Source organism: Mus musculus, chromosome 7, assembly GCF_000001635.26.
Source record: "Mus musculus strain C57BL/6J chromosome 7, GRCm38.p6 C57BL/6J".
Lineage (NCBI taxonomy): Eukaryota > Metazoa > Chordata > Mammalia > Rodentia > Muridae > Mus > Mus musculus.
In genome coordinates this window covers 27,381,882-27,400,745 of record NC_000073.6, presented here as the reverse complement: position 1 = coordinate 27,400,745, position 18,864 = coordinate 27,381,882, and the positions used below count along the sequence as shown (strand labels likewise).

The 18,864-nt window shown below is 48.7% G+C and overlaps 1 protein-coding gene across 5 annotated transcripts in view; it reads left to right on the top strand.

The window, feature by feature from the left end:
- The window catches only part of Sptbn4 (spectrin beta, non-erythrocytic 4), a 91,322-nt gene that overhangs the window by 46,959 nt on the left and 25,499 nt on the right, over positions 1–18,864 (top strand). For 2 of the 5 annotated variants that reach the window (XM_006540437.2, NM_032610.2), the window contains exons 18-20: positions 2,705–2,795; positions 6,442–6,588; positions 9,050–9,313. In XM_006540437.2, coding sequence (XP_006540500.1) covers positions 2,705–2,795; positions 6,442–6,588; positions 9,050–9,313 — 502 coding nt within the window. Of the gene's footprint in view, positions 1–2,704; positions 2,796–4,192; positions 4,258–4,547; positions 4,629–6,239; positions 6,589–9,049; positions 9,314–18,864 lie in introns of those variants that run through there. The other 3 variants (NM_001199236.1, NM_001199234.1, NM_001199235.1) reach the window with 3 other exon arrangements.

The window sequence follows — 18,864 nt, the reverse complement described above, 5'->3', positions numbered from 1 at the left end:
CTTGGCCAGGAAGTGGTACAGCTGGCACTGGAACCCTCTTAGCTTCGCAGCCTCACAGAAAGGAAGGCTTCCCTATATCACGCGTTTGAATCCCCCACAGTCTGGGTTGCAACGTCCCCATGGAATTGATGTGTAGGTTTACTGCTAAGGAATTTCCTGGCTCCTGGTGAGAGGCCAGGAAGTATAGCCCTGGCTGTCCTGGAGCTCACTCTGTAGACCAGGCTGGCCTCGAACTCAGAAATCCGCCTGCCTCTGCCTCCTGAGTGCTGGGATTAAAGGCATGTGCCACCATGCCTGGCTGTTTGCTTGCTCTTTTTGGGCCTCTCCTGTTCCTTTTATGCTGCTCTGCCTTTGGGTCTCTCTGGAATTAGCTCCCACATGCTGTCCCTTTGTATCCATTTATTTCTATGTCTGTTTCCTCTTCTTTTTCTCCTTCACTTTCCACTTTAGAGAAAAGACACTATGTGCACCTCTAATGCCTTCTCCCTTGACAGTAGTAGCCTAAGCTGGCCTCAACTCTTTATATATTAAGGTTGACCTCAAACTCCTGACCCTCCAACCTCAGGCTCCTAAGAACTGGGTTTATAGCATGTGCCAACATATCCCTCCCACCCCCCACTTTCTCAGACCTTATTTTTGTTTCATCTCTTGGTTCTCACTATCTCTCTAGAGGCAGTCCTGCATTTGTTTATTTTTACATTCATTTAAAAAGGACACACGGAGCCGGGCGTGGTGGCGCACGCCTTTGATCCTAGCACTCGGGAGGCAGAGGCAGGCGGATTTCTGAGTTCGAGGCCAGCCTGGTCTACAGAGTAAGTTCCAGGACAGCCAGGGCTACACAGAGAAACCCTGTCTCGAAAAACCAAAAAAAAAAAAAAAAAAAAAAAAAAAAGGACACACGGAGCAGTCACTGTATCTCAAGGAGCTCATGGCTGTGAATAAAAACAGACAAAAACAAACACCAAAAACTGCCTCAGGCACAAGCACAAGGACCTGAGTTTTACCCCCAGCACCCACGTAAAGAGCTGAGCAGTGGTAACGCCAGCTTTAATCCCACACTTGGGAGGCAGAGGCAGGAGGAGCCTGGAGGCTCTGCGACCAGTCAGCTGAGCCAAGATGGTGAACTTCAGGTTAAATGAGAGGAACCGTCTCAACAAGCAAAGATGGAGAGCAGAAGAGGAAGACACTGAATATTGACCTCTGGCCTACATACATATGCATAACCCCCCCCCCACACACACACAAACAATACTCCTTGTCTCAGTGGACGTGTCACCCCAATGGAGGGGGATAGACATGGTAAGGAGTGCATACAACATGGGGATACAGTGCCAAGGATGAAATGAAAGGAAGAAAAGAAACCAGAAACTCTCAGGGAATGGTTAAGAAAGATGGCGCAAAGCTGGTGGTCAATTACACCAGAGGTTCTTAACCTGTGGGTCGCGACCCCTCGAGGCTCAACTTTTTCATAGGGGACACATGTCAGATACTCCACATATCAGATATTTACATTACAGTTCATAACCATAGCACAATTGCAATTATGAAGTAGCAAAGAAAATTTTATGGTTGGGAGGGGGTCACCACAACATGTTAAAGAGTCCCAGTGTTAAGAAGGTTAAGTACCACTGAATTAGACCTTGGGAAGAGTCATTGCTATGGCCTAAAGATAAACGGTGCTGTTCAAGTCACAGCCAGAAGGACAGGTAAGAGAGAGTTAAAGTAGGATAGGGAAGCCGGGTGTGATGGCGCGCGCCTTTAATCCCAGCACTTGGGAGGCAGAGGCAGGCAGATTTCTGAGTTCAAGGCCAGCCTGGTCTACAAAGTGAGTTCCAGGACAGCCAGGGCTACACAGAGAAACCCTGTCTCGAAAAACCAAAACCAAACCAAACCAAAAAACAAAACAAAACAAAAAAACAAAGAAGGATAGGGAAAAACACTTAGTAAGGTAGGAGTGTGTGTGTGTGTGTGAGAGGGGGGGGGGCTGGGAAAGACAGTCACATTTTAAAAGATTAATTACATTTATTTATTTATTGTTTGTTTGTGTGTGTGTGTATACGTGCCACAATTCGTGTGTGACAATCAGAAGACAGTATGTGGGAGTATGTCCTCTCTTTCCATCGTGTGGGTCCCAAAGACGGAACTCATATCGCAGCGCCATTACACACTAAGCTATCACAGGCCCAACAGGTTCATCTTTGCTATCTTCCCTTTGCCTGGATTCTGGAGATGGAGGATGACAGGACAGGCATGCATATAAGCTGTGAGGTGCCACTACAATTGAATCACACCCCCAGCCCCTCACTAAATTTTTCTAGGCAGGAGCTACCCCAGCCCTTCACTGGAGGATTCTAGGGAGGGGCTCTCCCATTGAGCCACGCCCCGAGCCCCTCACTGGGGGATTATGGGCAGGGCAAAAGCATTTGTTAACACGTGAAGCTTGATTTTGTTTCTAAGCATCTTTTGATCTGTTTGTTTTGTGTGTTGCATGTGCATGTTGTGTGTGTGTGTTATGTCTCTGTGCCTTTCTTTGCCTATCTCTTACCCCTCCTCCCCCCTCCAATTCTCTCTCTCCTCTCTCTCTTCTCTGGAGCCCTGACCTATCAGTGTTTCCTAGGCTTCCCCTGTCCCCTGCTCTATTTAACTCCTGCCAGCACTCTCATTCCATGCCTGAGCCTCTCTCCAGCCTTTCTCTTCTCCTTAGGAGCCAAGAAAATCAGCTGAGGGCCCAGCAGTGGATGCAAAAACTACTGGACCAGCTTGTGCTGCAGCACTTTCTTAGAGATTGTCATGAGGTAGGCCCTCCAGCTGTGCTGGGGACCATAGAAAAAGGCTTGATCCCTGATGGTTGGAGGGACTGGAACGCCCCGTCTAAGTGGGTCGAGGAACATTGCTCTCTGTACGCCACCAGGAGGCGCTAGGAGTCCTGTGCCAGAGCGCATGCCTGGCAGGTCTCTGTGAGCCCACGTGGGCTCCAGGGAGACAGGAGGGGCCCTGGGCTCCCCTGGCAACCGCTGAGTTCTCGCCTACGGTTCCTAGGGGAGGAACGCTGATCTCACCTTTCTCTAGTGATTAGTGAAGCTAGGAGAGAGGCGGAGGGCTGGAGGTGGGGGTTGGGGAGTGGATGGAGCAATGGACAGAAGTACTTACTTCTTCAATCAGATGGTCCGAACTATGTCTTCGCTTCTATTTGGCTTAGTTAGTTATGGTGCTGGGGACCGGACTACACTTTAGGCAAGGGCTCGAGCTACCGTGTTACATTCCTTGACCCTTAACTACTAGGAATCAAACCCCTTCTCTTACACGCCTCGGAATCACAGCTCATAAGAGATGGCCCAGACCCGCTTCCCCGTTGAAATACTGAAACTCCCCCTCTTGTCTAGTATTCCAAAGGTACTCGATGGACCTCTATCACCTCATAGATGGTTCATAGACCTCTTAATTCCCAGAGATGCCCCGGCCCCAAGCTCCCCAACCTTTGTCACCCAGGACTAGACTCTACACCTGTTAAGACTGGTACCTGTTTCTTCCAGAAGGTTCAGGAACTAAGCCCTTGTCCTCCTCCCACCCCAACTAAAGATGGCTTGACTGTGCATATTGAACACCCATGGCAGACTAGTTTCCCTACATACGAAGTAGACACAGGCCTCCAGCACCCCCCTTGCCCCCCGCCACCACCACCACCGTAACTGAGTGAGCCCATTAGCAATGGGTCCTTGTTGGCCCTCCTCATCATTGATAATGATTCTGGACAGCATCACAGATGTTCCAGGCTGCTCCTGCCCTAACCTCTACCCTCAGATGGTAGTCAGAAACCGGAGCCTCTCCGGGTTAACCATGGCCCAGAAATCTCTTCAGCCCCCCTTACCAATACATAACACCCTCACTTAGTTGAAGGATCCGAGGATTCGGACCCCCTCCTGTCCTTAGGAAAGGACCTGACCCTTGTCATGACTGTTCTGGACCCAATAGCAAAGATCTGAGATGGAGTTGAAGGTCCCCGGCCTGGAAGCTCAGAGAATGTGGTGATTTCTCCCCCAACCCCGACTAGGGCCCCCCGCAAAGGAGGCGGGCCTGGAGGCAGGCAGGGGGCGCGCGCGGGCGGGCGCGTGGCCGCGGCGCGGGGGCGAGGGAGGGGGCGCGCGCCCGCCGGAGCTTCTGCTGTTGCCGCTGCCGCCGCCGCCGCCGTCGCAGTGGAGGGGCGAGTGCCTGCCCGCCTGCCGCAGGGACGCTCCTCCAACGCCGCCGCCGCCGCAGGTCTCGGGGGCGCCGGGGGGGAGGGGGAAAAGGAGAAGACAGAGGGGGAGGGGGCCTGCGCGCGCCCCCGCGGACACGCGCGGGGGAGGGGGCTCGTGCGCGTGCTCGCCATCTGGGCCCGCGGGAGGGAGGGGCGGGGGCGGTGCGGGGGCGGGCCTGGACCCCCGCCCTGGGGGAGGGACGAACCGGGAACTGTCCGTGGTGCTGGAGCCGCAGAGAGAGGGGGCAGGGAGGGGAGCTAGCCTAGGCTAGTCTGCATTTGCTGTAGGAGTGAAGCAGGGGGTCCCAACCTTCCTACGAGGGGATCAAATTTGTCCTGGTCTTGAGGAGTTCCCAAATTTTTAGGGCTTTGCGTCTTCAGTTCCTGCGGGGTCCGTAGAACCCTCGGATGACAGGGTGGTGGTGAATCACTTTGGGGGGGGGGGTGACGAGGGCTCTGCATAGGGATATGAGGTATTATATATGATCTGAGTCCAAGGGGCTTTGACTTTTGGGGAGGTTTTTCTTGGTTGTGGAGAGAGTCTAGCCTAGCACTGAGTGGCCAAAGGGGGCAATTCCTTTTAAGAGGCTTTACCTAGAGGATGCGTATCACCTCCGTTAGGGCTTTTGCCTTCACTGTGGGACTCTAGTTGCGCGTTCATCCCCGTGTAGGGAGTTGGGGGATTCAGCGTTTGACTTTGCGCGTGTGTGTATGTGAGAAGCTGTCCTGGCCTCCTGAGGAGCACGTACTCTGGGGATGTGGGGTGGGGTGGGGTTTGGCCGGCTCGGAATTTGTCCTTGAATATGACTGCGTTTACCTCCCGGGACCGCGGAGTTCGGGCTTTTTTTTTTTTTTTTTTTTTTCCTGGAGGGAGGAGGAGGATCTTGTGACTGGAGCAGGGAGGAGCAAACTCTCCCAGGTTCAGGCTTTGGGAGAGAGGAGATTGCGGCTTTGGGAACAAGTCTTGTTTAACAGGCACTTCCCCCTCCCCAAGTGCTAGAGATAGAACAGGATTCCAGAACTTTTTCATGCAAAGCAAGCAACCACTCTAGCCCGGAGCTGAGCCCTCACTCCTGTGGGGAGGAAGGGGTTCAGAAAACAGCCTAAAGAAAACATTTTTACTGTTCGAATTTTGGATTACCTTAGCTTGGGTGTGTGTGTGTGTGTGTGTGTGTGTGTGTGTGCTGGATCAGGAGGTTTGGTCTGATCCACATTGGGAATCCTGTATTTTGGAGGTAGATTGATTCCAGGCAGCCTGTTGCTCATATTTTGGGCGTTGGCTGGTCATAATTTGGGTTAACTGTGTTCTTAGTCACAGGTGCTGCATTTAGGTCTCATTAGAATTTCTGAGCCCAGGGGGATGGGTCTTCACTAGCTTAGAGGCCTAATTTGCAGGAAGCTAAATGTGGAAATAGTCTGGAGGTTTTGGGGAATGTTGGTCTGACAGTGGGGTGCTGGGGCTAGATTTAGGCTTATTCAACCCATAGAATAGGTTAAGGATTTTAAAACAAAATTAAATTAACAGGGTCCTACTATATGGCCAGACCCGCCACAAACTCACTGTCCTCTCCCTAGTTCTGGGGTGACAGGCATGCAGCTTCCCCTCCATATTGAGAGTTGAGGGTTTGGTCCTTATTAGAGGGTCACAATTCTTCTCCTTTAAGACATTTTTATTTTTATGACAATGTATCTCACTCATCTTACTTACCATGGTGCATGCAAGTGGGTGAGAGGGCAGCTTTCAGGAGTTGGTTCTCTCCTTCCACCATGTGGGTCCTCAGAGACTGAGCTCTGGTCTTCAGGCTTGGCAGCAAGTGCCTTTACCCACTAAGCCATCTCAGCATCTCAGGGTCTCAGTTTTGCTATGGGCGGGAGGTACAAATGTTTGAAGAGTTTGTTTAAGATGTTGATTTGACCTGCAGTGTAAGGAGGTGGGTCCAGACATCCTACTTTTGTTTCTTGTACATGGCTAAGGCTGGCAGAGTCCAAGGATTTGGTACTGGGGGACCACACAGTCATCTTCTAACCAGGAAAGGGCTTGAGAGTCCTTCTAATCAGTCTTATTTGCACAGATTTCCCCTCCCTTCACTTAGCCCAACTCTTATGGGCCAAGAGCCTGAACCTGAAGTTCTTGAGGGGTGTTTTGAGGCTGTGCTAGATGGGGAGAGGGTCCATCCTGAGCCCTCTTCCTCTGCCCTGCACAGCTGGATGGCTGGATCCATGAGAAGATGCTGATGGCTCGTGATGGCACCCGGGAAGACAGCCACAAGCTGCACAAGAGATGGCTCCGGCACCAGGCGTTCATGGCTGAGCTGGCTCAGAATAAGGAGTGGCTGGAGAAGATAGAAAGGGTGAGGAAGATGAAGGGTCCTCTGCTGTCTGGGAGACACACTCTCACTTCTGATTCCCTTACTGTCATCCTTGTGGGTTGGCCATTTCTCGACTGCTTCAAACCTGTACAATGTCTGCCTGCTTCTAGCTAGGTGACTGGAAGTAGCTATTGTAACCTGGGGCCTCAGTTTGCCCATCTGTACAAGGGTCATCCTCTCTTCCGATTGTTGCTCATCCTCCTATTTCCTAATGTATCTACCTTATAAACTCTATCACACTTCCTTTCATATCACTTAAGCCACTTAATATGGAAGCCTTAGTTAGACATGAGCTGGGGAAACCCTGGGTTCAAGTAAAATTTATTTATTTTTCAACCCTAGTTTCAGGTTCTATAACCAGCTGTGATATCTTAGAGAACTGTTTTGGCCTTCTGAACCCTTGGTTCCTTTTTTTTTTTCTTTTTTTCTTTTTTTTAAAGTTAATTTATTTATTATATATAAGTACACTGTAGCTGTCTCAGACACACCAGAAGATGGTGGTGAACCACCATGTGGTTGCTGGGATTTGAACTCAGAACCGTTGGAAGAGAAGTCAGTGATCTTAACTGCTGAGCCATCTCTCTCCAACCCCCTTTTTCTTTTTGTTTGTTTTTTGTTTTTGGAGACAGTGTTTCTCTGTGAAGCCCTGGCTTCCCCAAAACTCACTCTGTAGACCAGGCTGGCCTCAAACTCAGAGATCCACCTGCCTCTGCCTCCTACGTGCTGCGATTAAAGGTATGCACCACCACCACCCTACTCCCTCTCCTCTTCCTCCTCCTCCTCCTCCTCCTCCTCCTCCTCCTCCTCCTCTTTCTTCTCTCCCTCTTCCTCCACTTGCTTTTTGAGACACAGACTTGCTGTGTAGCCTAGGCTGGCCTTTAATTAAACCCAAGATCTTCTTTCAGTCTCCCTAGTACTGGATTGCAGTCTTGCATCACCACATGTAACTTCCATTTACCCTTTGGAGTAAAAATAAGCAAATAGCTGTAGCCACCTCTCTGGGTTTTTGTGCACACAAAGTGTGTTAGAGCACCAGGTACCACGTGTGTATATGTGATATAAGACCAGGCACCCGTGGATTTGTGTGTGGGGTCTTTTCTTAGGAGTTGATGCATGCTAGGAGAGTGCCTAGCTACATCAGAGCCAGCTTTTCTGCTTCTGTCCTTCCTACCTTCTTTCTTTTTTTTGATATTATAATTATTATTTTTCATTACTGGAAGTAGAATTCAGGATCTTGGATATTGCCACTCTACCACTGACTCATAATCTCAGCCCTTAATTTTTTTTATTTTACTTTTTGTTTTGTGAGGTAGGGTCTTGCGTAGCCCAGGGTCTTTGAGCCCAGGCTGGCCTTAGACTCACGAGTTAGCTGAAGAGGACCTTGAGCTGCTGGTCCTTCTGCCTCCACCTCCCAAGTTCTGGGAAGTCAGGCATGCACCAGCACACTTGGCTTCCCTTTATTTTATTTATCTATTTTTATTACTTCAGTTTGTTGAAACAGCGTCTCACTGTGTAGACCAGGCTGGCCTCCAACTTCCAGTGATCGCCCTGCCTCTGCTTCTCAACTGGTACAATTATAGGTGTGAGCTACCATACCTAGTTTGATGTTGTTATTTTTATTTCTTCTTTCTTTCTTCCTTTTCCTTTTCTCCTTCCTTCCTTCCTTCCTTCCTTCCTTCCTTCCTTTCTTTTTTTGAGACAGGGTGTCATTATGTCATCTTAGTTAGCTTGGAACTCTATGTAGACCACACTAGCCTCAAAGCCACAGAGATCCTCCTGCCTCTGCTCCCAGGTGCAGCTGTTAAAAGCATGTGCCTGCTATTTTTAACATTTCATAAATGTAGCACTGAGCCTGCAAGGCAGTCGACTTCCATTTTGGAAGACAGGTACTTGCTTTTAAGGATCAACCTCCCCTTTTTCTGGGTGAACCCTTAGAACTGTAGTCGAGGGCACCCTCACTTTTCTATTCCAAGAGAGACACTCATGTTAGCCTTATACTCTTAAATGATCTCATCGGTAACCCTTAAAGGGCAGTGTGTAGCAAAACCAGTCTTCTGGGCCTTGAGCTTAATGGAGGTTCATTCTCTCCTTGCTCTCTCCTCCCCTCCCCTCCCCTTTCTCTCCTCCCCCTCCCTTCCCTCTCCTCCTTGCTCCTCTCCCCTTTTCTCTCCTTCCATGTCCTCTCTTCTTCTCTCCCTCTTCTTTCTCATGGTCCGTCCTTCCCATATTTGTTTGGGTCTCTTTGTGTCCTCCTATCTACCCTGTCTGTCTCTTATCTGTTTTCCTTGGTTCTATTGCTGCCTGTGTCCACTCTTCCATTTCTAACTCCTTCTACTCTGTCTCTTTTGTGTCTCTCCTGTTGTCACGGAATCTCTGTCTGTTTCTGTTGCCCATCTCCTCCTTCCTCTCCTTTCCGACTCCGACCTTCCATCCCTCTGGCCAGGAGGGCCAGCAACTGATGCAGGAGAAACCGGAGCTGGCAGCCTCTGTGCGCAAGAAATTAGGTGAGATCCGGCAGTGCTGGGCGGAGCTGGAGAGCACCACACAGGCCAAGGCGCGCCAGCTCTTCGAGGCCAGCAAGGCGGACCAGCTAGTGCAGAGCTTCGCGGAGCTGGACAAGCGGCTGCTTCACATGGAAAGCCAGCTGCAAGACGTAGACCCCGGTGGGGACCTGGCCACTGTCAACAGCCAGCTCAAGAAGTTACAGGTATGATCTACTGGCTGGCCTGGTGAGGGGGCTCACATCCAACCCTCTGGGGTGTTTCAACCTGAGGCTGTCCAGCTCGGAGTCACTGGAAGCAGCCATCACCCTGTAGTCAGGGACACACAGGACAGAGGGAACCTAGAAAGAAATAAGCAATACAAGACATTTCCTCAGGATTCAATATTTTCTGTGTGGAGAAAGAAAGGCCCAGAGGTAAGAGAACATCTTTAGCCAGGGTAAATACTCCGTGGAGTATTTCTTCTTCTGGTCCCTGGGCTCAATGTTTGTCGACCCCTGCAGCAATCCCAGAAGCAGATGCTGTTATTAGCCTGATCTTACCAATGAGAAAACCACACAAAATTGAAGTGCCTGACCCAAAGATGCGTAGTGGCCAGTTTCTGCCTTACCCAACAAAGGGCCCCTAAAGAGCATCTCTGTGCCTGCCTAAGCCCCACGGCTAGTTTGGCAGCTGGTTGGTGTTCAGGCCTTGGAGGTCTGTGTGGCACATAGATGTGGGGTGTGGATGTAGACTCCGTATTCCTCCAGAGGTGGAATGGCACCTGTCTTTAAATGCCAGGGATGGCATTTGATTGGCTGATCATAAATGGAGGCTGTGGAAAGTGAATTTCCCCCACTTGGGGAGCAAATGGCCGGAGTTGGATTTGAACCCGGACCCTTCAAGTCTTCACTACTCCTTGGATGGAATTCTTACACAGTTTTTTTCCTGTAAAGTGATCAACATGGTAGGTGGAAAATTAAATGAATGAATAAATAAGTAAAATACATAAACTGAGAATGTAGATGAGTTGGGAGAGTGGCAGTCTGGATTTGGTCCTCAGCCTTGTGTAAGGCAGAGTATTAACATACAGGCTGGTAATCCCAGCATAACAGAGATGAAAGCATGGGGACATGCTTGGCTTCAGCCACTTCCTGACTAACCTGGGCTACAGAAGACCCTGTTTCAAACCAACAGCAAAATTAGAGCTTTTAGAAAAAAAATTAGACTCTGGCTCAGTGGTAGAGCTCCTGCCTAGAATCCCCCAGTGAGGGGCTGGGGGCGTGGCTCAGTGGTAGAGCCCCTGCCTAGAATCCCCCAGTGAGGGGCTGGGGGCGTGGCTCAGTGGTAGAGCCCCTGCCTAGAATCCCCCAATGAGGGGCTGGGGGCGAGGTTCAGTGGTAGAGCCCCTGCCTAGAATTCCCCCAGAGAGGGGCTGGGGATGTGGCTCAGTGGTAGAGCCCCTGCCTAGAATCCCCCAGTGAGGGACTGGGGGCGTGGCTCAGTGGTAGAGCCCCTGCCTAGAATCCCCCAGTGAGGGGCTGGGGGCGTGGCTCAGTGGTAGAGCCCCTGCCTAGAATCCCCCAGTGAGGGGCTGGGGGCGTGGCTCAGTGGTAGAGCCCCTGCCTAGAATCCCCCAGTGAGGGACTGGGGGGCATGGCTCAGTGGTAGAGTACTTGCTTGATGCCTTCAAAGTCCTGAGGTCCAGTCTCAGCACAGAAAAAAAAAAGGGCTAATAATAAAAGACTAATAAGAAAAGCATAATTATTTAAGTATACTGATTTTTTGAAAAGCTTTGCTTATGTCAAGTAGGCCTGTCACTATTAACCATATGAAAAATGAAAAATTTCAATATTTATTGATTCTTTGAAATGAATATTAAATCTATCACAAATTATCCTTAATAACTCTCTTTTATAAAGAACAACTTGGGGCTGGTGAGATGCCTCAGCCAATAAAGGGACATGCTGCCAAGCCTGACAACTTTGAATTTGATCCCTGGGTTCCACATGGTAGAACCAACTCCTGTGTAGTTGTCCTTCCACCTACACACACACACACACACACACACACACACACACACACACACACACACACACACATTGTGGTATGTGTGCACCTACACACACACATGTATGTGCTCATACATACTAAATAAAGGATGGATTTTTTTTATACACAAAAAGCGGGCTGAAGAAATGACTCAGCAAAACGCTTGCTGCTCAAGCGTGAGAATCCATGCTTGATCTACACAAAACAGCTAGGCACAGCAGTGCACACTGTAATCCCAGTGCTGGCCAGGCAACAGTAGGAGGCCCCCTGGGGTGTGCTGGCCAGTCAGTCTCGCTGACTCCAGAAGCTCCTGATTCACTGAGAGACCCTGCCTCAAGCAAATGAAGAGGGCAGCGATAAAGGGACATAGCCTTGACATTGACCTCTGACCTCCGTGTACACACACGTGGATGAGCACCTATACATGTGCACAGACAACCATCACACACACACACACACACACACACACACACACACACACACACTAATAAATAAATAAATAGATAGATAGATAGATAGATAGATAGATAGATAAAAAGAACAATGTTTAAATGTGAGAAGAAGCCGTTTTTATTTTTGTAGCTCTTCCTGGTGAGAAATAGAGAAAGGGCTTCCTCTCATTTGCCTCTGCTTTTAGTCTGTTGGGGCCAAATGCATCATCTCGCTGGTCTCTGAAAAATCTTGCATGGAAAAGAATGAGAATAATATAGGCTAACAGCACCTTGGTAGGTAATTAGACATACATATATATAGGAAGATGGATGGATGGATAGATGGACGGCTGGAGAGACAGACAGATAAACTGATCCTATGGGTTGATGGCTGGCTGGAGAGATACTAGATAGACAGACAGACAAACTGATATTGTGGGTGAGTGGATAGATAAATGGATGGTTGGATGGATAGATAAATAGATAGATAGATGACAGTTTCATATAACCTAGGCTGGTTTTGAACTTGCTGTGTAGCTAAAAATCACCTTGATTTCTGAGCCTTCATTCTCTACCACCTGAGAATAATTGTATTATGTGCATAAGCCACCACGCTTTGCTTATACAGTGCTGAAAGTCAAATCCACATTCTACCAGCAGAGCCACGTCCTTAGCCCATGCCTTACTATTCTTTTCTTTTTGTTGTTGTTTTTTTGTTTTTGTTTTTCGAGGCAGGGTTTCTCTATGTAGCCCTGGCTGTTCTGGAACTCACTTTGTAGACCAGGCTGGCCTCGAACTCAGAAATCCACCTGCCTCTGCCTCCTGAGTGCTGGGATTAAAAGTGTGTGCCACAACTGCCCGGCTGCCTTACTAATCCTTATAAAAAGAGTTAACAGCAAGCCTTGAAAGGGTCTCAGGGATCCCCAGGTCACACTAACTGTTAGCAAACACATTGCACCACACAGTGTGACTCCGAATCCTTCAGTGGGTGCCCACGGGGAAACCCATGGCCCAGATGGAATCCCTGGCCAGCTGAAGGCTACACAGCCATGTTTAGTTGTTGATTTGGATTTTTTTTTTAAAGATTTATTTATTTATTTCATGTATATGAATACATTGTTGCTACCTTTGGACAGACCAGAAGAGGGCATCAGATCCCATTACAGATGGTTGTGAGCCACCATGTGGTTGCTGGGAATTGAACTCAGGACCCCTGGAAGAGCAGCCAGTGCTCTTAACCATGAGCCATCACTCCAAGCTCCTGGATTTTGTTTTATTTTTGATTGTTTGTTTTGTTTGTTTTTTTGAAGCAGGGTCTCACTATACAGCCAGGCAGGGATCGAACCCTAGGCAATCCTCTTGTCTCATCCTTCCAAGTGTGGGTAGAGGTTATTGAGTGTAACACCATGCCTGGTTTTGAATCGTAGCCCTTCCACTTTCTTGCTGAGTCATATTGGAGAAGTAGCTGTGCCCATTTGCCTTCTTCCTGTAATGGAAGGACCCTGGTGTTGGCTCAACTGTTGACAGCAGGACCAGAAATGCCACTGTCAAGGGTCAGAGCCTGGAGCCAGTCTGCCTGCCACCTTCTAACTCTGAGACTCATTGGCAGGGTGGCTGAGAGATAATATTCATCTCCTTTTGCCTCAGTTTCTCCTTTGCTAACATAGACATACTGATGATATTGCCTCCTCTCCACTGTGAAGACAAAAAATTTGAAACCCATAAGATATCCATAGACTGACTGCCCCTTCACAGCTGAGAGTTAAAATGATTGGGAGGTCTCTTGGTGGCCCCCACCTGGAAGCTGGGATTTGGGAGGTGGAGGGAGGAAGATCAGGAGATCAAAGCCATCTCTGCTACATAGTGGGTTTCAAGCCAGCCTGGCTTGAAATTGGTCCATAGGTTATATTGACCTATTGATCAATAGATCAATAGGAGGTAGGGATAAAAGAAGGTAATAGATTGAGATTATGACTAAAGTACACATATGTGTATATATGAAATATGTATGTATACAAATGTATTAGCTGTATGTACATATGTATATACACATGTCTATGCATCTGAAAGTATATCAAAACCCATTATGTCGATTCTTTGCATGGTGTGTGTGTGTGAGTGTGTATGCATGTGCGTGTGTGTGCGCGCACGTGCATGCATGAGTATGTGTGTGAGCGTGTTTGTGTGTTTGTGGTATGTGCATGTGTATGTGTGTATGCATGTGTATATGTGAGTATGGTATGTGTGTGTGTTTGTTTTATTTTTAAAATGTGTTTATTTTAATCATGTCCTTGTGTGTATCTGTATGCGTGTGTGCCATGTTTGTGGATGCCTGTGGAGGATGGAGGTGTTGGATCCCCGGAGCTGTAGTTACAGGTTGCTTGGCCACCTGACATGTTGAGAGCACTGGGACTTGAACCCGGGTCCTCTAGAAGCGCAGTACACATGCTTAGCCACTGAACTATCTCTCCAGCCTGTGCTTTTTCTTCTTCTTCTTCTTCTTCTTCTTCTTCTTCTTCTTCTTCTTCTTCTTCTTCTTCTTCTTCTTCTTCTTCTTCTTCTTCCTCTTTTTCTTCTTCTTCTTCCTCTTTTTCTTCTTCTTCTTCTCCTTCTTTTTGACAGGGTCTCACCAGAGAGCCCTGGCTGGGCTGGAATTCACTCTGTAGACCAGGCTGGCTTCAAGCTCACAGAGATCCACTTGTCTTTGCCTCTCTAGTGTTGAGATTAAAAGTGTGGGTTACCATGCCTGACATAAAGACATTTTTTTTTAAATTTTTAATTTTTTTGGTTTTTGGAGACAGGGTTTCTCTGTATAGCCCTGGCTGTCCTGGAACTCACTCTGTAGACCAGGCTGGCCTCAAACTCATAAATCCGCCTGCCTCTGCCTCCTGAGTGCTGGGACTAAAGGCGTGCACTACCACGCCCAGCTAAAAACATTTTTAAATTAAAAAAAAAATTGGGGGGCCAGGGCCCAGCCTATGTGATATCTTTGGTTTTATCCTCAACATTGTAAAATCAAACAAACAAACAAATCAGAAGCGTGTCCAGGTGCAGAGGTGATGCGCCCCTGTAACTGCCGCACTTTGGGGGTGCAGAGGAGGAAGAGTGCGTGGTTGTCCTTGGCTACAGAGTGAGGTGGAAGCCAGCCACTGTGAGGCCCTGTCTCAAACAACAGAAATGGCTACAAAAGAGCCAGCAGTAATGGCACACATCCTAGCAAGAGAACGCCTACAAGTTTAAGACTAGCCTAGGCTACACGATACCCAGTTTCAAAAACAAAAATGAAAAGCGAGAGAATAAGCGTCCTGGGCTAGCCTCTCCAGCTTTACTTTAATTACATTATTTGGTGACAATTCATGACTTCATATGTTTCTGCTCAGATCCCATTTGGGGCATCTACTCCTCATGTGACTTTATAAGTGTATTTGGGGGTGGCATATGGCGCTAAACCTAGACACTCTGGGCTCTCTCGGTACCCGAGTGCTTCTGGTGACGATGCTTCCTCCCAGAAATGAGCTGTTTCCTGAATTCCAGCCAACGCCAGCATTGCCACACTTAGGTTCTGCAGTGGTGGGCCCAGGTGTGCGTTTGTGCACCTTCCCCTTAACTAACAAGCTGCCTCATGTCTTTGTTGGCCATGCCTGTTGTCATATGACTTGGTAAGGTGGTGGCACACACCTGCAATCCCAGCACTTAGGACATAAAGACAGGGGTCAGAAGGTCAAGACCATCCTTGGCTATGTAGGAAGTGGACCCCAGCCTGGGCTACATGAGACCCTATCTCAAACAACACCAAAACAAAACAAAATCAGAGACAGGCCAGGTGTAGTGGTGCACACCTTTAATCCCAGCACTCAGCAGGAAGAGGCAGTGGGTTCGAGGCTAGCCTGGTCTACAGAGAAAATTCCAGGACAGCTTGGGGATATACAGTAAGATCCCGTCTAAGAGAAAGGAAGGAAGTAAGGAAGGGAAGGGAAGGGAAGGGAAGGATGACAGATCAGAGAAAGGATCTGCAGTCTCTGGCTTCATCAGAGTTGTTTCTCCCTCCCCTAAGTTCCAGCCATCCCAGCAGACTATGGGATGGGAGCAGGAGTCCCATTTTGTCAAGTAAAGACTGAAAACAGGATAAAATACAGATAAAATAAAGAGAAAGGGCCAGAACAGAACTCCTGGGCTCCTTCCCCAGCAGGGGGCGCTCAAGACAGGCGTGGGCTCTGGCCTCCAGATGGAGCCCAGCTGGGCCTCATGAGAGGGTGGGAGGCACCTCCCAAGGTCCCACTGTTCCCTGGGGCCTGCCTGGGAGCTGAGCACAGGGTATCTGACAGAGGGAGGGACAGAACCACCATTCAAATTGGCATGCATATTGGGGAACCTCTCTCCTCTCCCTGTTGTGCCGTTCCTCTCTCCCCCCCAACATTGCTCTACTCCGTCTCTTTGAATTTTCCATCTCTGCCAGGCATGGTGGTTCACACCTGGAACCTTAGCACTTGGGAGGCTGAGAAAAGAGGAGTGTCAGGAGCTGGAGGCTAGCCTGGGCTACTTAGTGAGTTTCAGACCAGCCTGGGCTACTTGAGACCCGGTCTCAAAAACAAAACAAAAACAAACAAAACAACTCCATCCCTTGCTCTCCTTTGACCTCGACTTAGCCTTTGTGTCCCCTCCTCAGCCACTGCAGCAGCAGGCATGTCTCCTCCCAGATCCCCAGACCGGGCCATGGAACCCAGAGTCCTTTTTTAGAGCCTTTTGCCCAACCATCCTTTGAGATGGTTGAGAGACCAGATGGAGTGCTAGCCCTCAGGGGCCTCGCCAGCTGGTCTGGCTCAGCTATGTAGGCTCCTGCTGTCCTGCCACTGTTGGGGGACAAGCAGGGAGCGTGCAGTGTAGGCACTGCTGCTGCCTAGCCATGGCCCTAAGGGCCCCTCCGCACGCTCACTTCCTGTGCAGGGCTCTCTACCTGGGGAGACTCACCCCTCATCCCTTTGCTCACCCACTCTGATTCTGCCACTAACACAGCATGGCTGAAGGCAAGAGTCCTGGTGCTTGATTTAGACATCCAGGATTCAAATCTCCACTCTCCCACAGCATGACCAAGAGCCTGGGTCACATTGTCCAAATATGGAAAACGTGGTAAGCATCGGGCCTTTGGTCCTGTGCTGCTGACTTCAAATTCTGCCTCTTGCAGCTTTTACTCTGAGCTTCTGTTTCTGAAACTGGGAGCTGGGACGGGACACGGTGGATCCAAGTAGGAAGGAGATGAGCAGGGGCCCAGGTTATGGTGTCTGAGACAAACCCTGTCCCTCCTTCCTTCCATCGCTTCTGTTTTCTATCCTTTAAAAAGAATGATTTATCCATTTTCATTTTGCATTGGTCTCCTGCCTTCATGCATGTCTGTGTGAGGGTGTCAGATCCCCTGCAACTGGAGATATAGACCGTTGTGAGCTGCCATGTGGGTGCTAGGAATTGAACCTGGGTCCTCTGGAAGAGAGCTCTCCAGCCCCTTTTTTCCTTTCTTGATACAGCGACTCACTATGTAGCTCCAGATGGCCTGAAACTCAATATGCAGATCAAGTTGGCCTTGAACTCACAGAGACCCACAGTCTCCAGAGGCCTGGAATTAAAGGTGTGAGCTGGCATCATCCCATTCTCCTCCTGCTCCTCTGCCCCTCTTCTTTCTCCTCCTCCTCACCCTCTCTTCTTCCTCCAGTTGCTTTTGAGCTACCTGATGTGAGTGCTGGGAACTGAATTCCGGTCTTCTGTAATAGCAGTGAGTGCTCCTAACTAACTGCTGAGTCACTCCAGCCCTCTTCTAACTGCTGAGTCACTCCAGCCCTCTTCCTTTTTTTTTTTTTTTTTTTTTTTAACTTTAATGGCTTTGGGGAAAATGATATAACTTATATATACCATAAGATGCAGATTTCTATCACCCCACCCTTTTTTTCTTTTCTTTTTTAAAAACATTTTCTTTACTATTATATATGTATGTGCATGTAGTGTGTGTGCCACACATATGGAGGTCAGAGAAAAACCTTCAAAAATCAGTTTTCTCCTTGCACTGTAGGATCTGAGAATTAGAATCAGGCCATTTATCCTCTGGGCTACCCTCAGCCCACCTTTCTTTTTTCTTGAGACTATAGCCCAGGCTACATACCCCATGTGCTGGGATTGTAGGTGTGTACAACCCATGTCCAGCTGGATTTGCAATTTTTTTAAAGGACTAGTTTATTTATTTAATGTATATGAGTGCACTGTCACTGTTTTCAGAGCCACCAGAAGAGGGCATCGGATCCCATTACAGATGGTTGTGAGCCACCATGTGGTTGCTGGGAATTGAACTCAGGACCTCTGGAAAAGCAGCCAGTGCTTTTAACTGCTGAGCCATCTTTCCAGCCCCCCCACATTTTTTTTAAACAAAAAAAAAATCTGATCTACTTTTGTGTGTCTAGTGATCCTTGTAATTTCAGGACAGGATAGTTGTAATGCATCTCGGTGGAGGGCCTGCCTAGCATGCATAAAATCCTAGGACCAATCCCCAGCATCCCCATACATTGGATGTGGTGGTACACGCCTGGAGATAGGTGCAAGAGGGCTGGAGAGATGGCTCAGCAGTTAAGAGCACTGGATTGTCATCCAGAAGACCTGGGGTTCAGTTCCCAGCACTTACATGGGAGCTCATAACTGTCTGTATAACTCCAGTTTCAGGGGATCCAACAGCTTCACGTTAGGCATAGACGTAAATGCAGGCAAAACACCAATGCATATGAAATTGAGAGAGAGAGGGAGGGAGAGGGAGAGGAGAGGCAGGAAGGGAGGGAAAGGGACACAGACACAGTCTGATGTTCAAGGCCATCATTAGTTACACAATGAGTTTGAGCCCAGCTTGGGCGAGGTGAGGTCCCGGGCAAGCAAGCCAAGGCCTAGTGTACTTGGGACCATTTACCGTCCTTCACAGAGGAAAGGGGTCTACTAACTAGATACCCAGAGTCTATGGGAGAGAAACGTCAGCTCCATCCCTGGCCATGGGGTCACTGTCTGGGGATGCTGTTGCAGGGCTCTTACAGCAGGGAGCTGGAGTTTACCCATGTAGTTTCAGGCTGCCTTTGTGTTTAGGGTATGTGTGCAGGTGTGATTTTTCTGTATGTGTGTGTGGCAGAGGAGGGAATCTGAGGCTGAAACTGGGCGTCTTCCTTAGTCTTCTCTATCATCTTATGTGTGTGAGATAGATAGATAGATAGATAGATAGATAGATAGATAGATAGATAGATAGATAGATAGACAGACACATACATATATACATA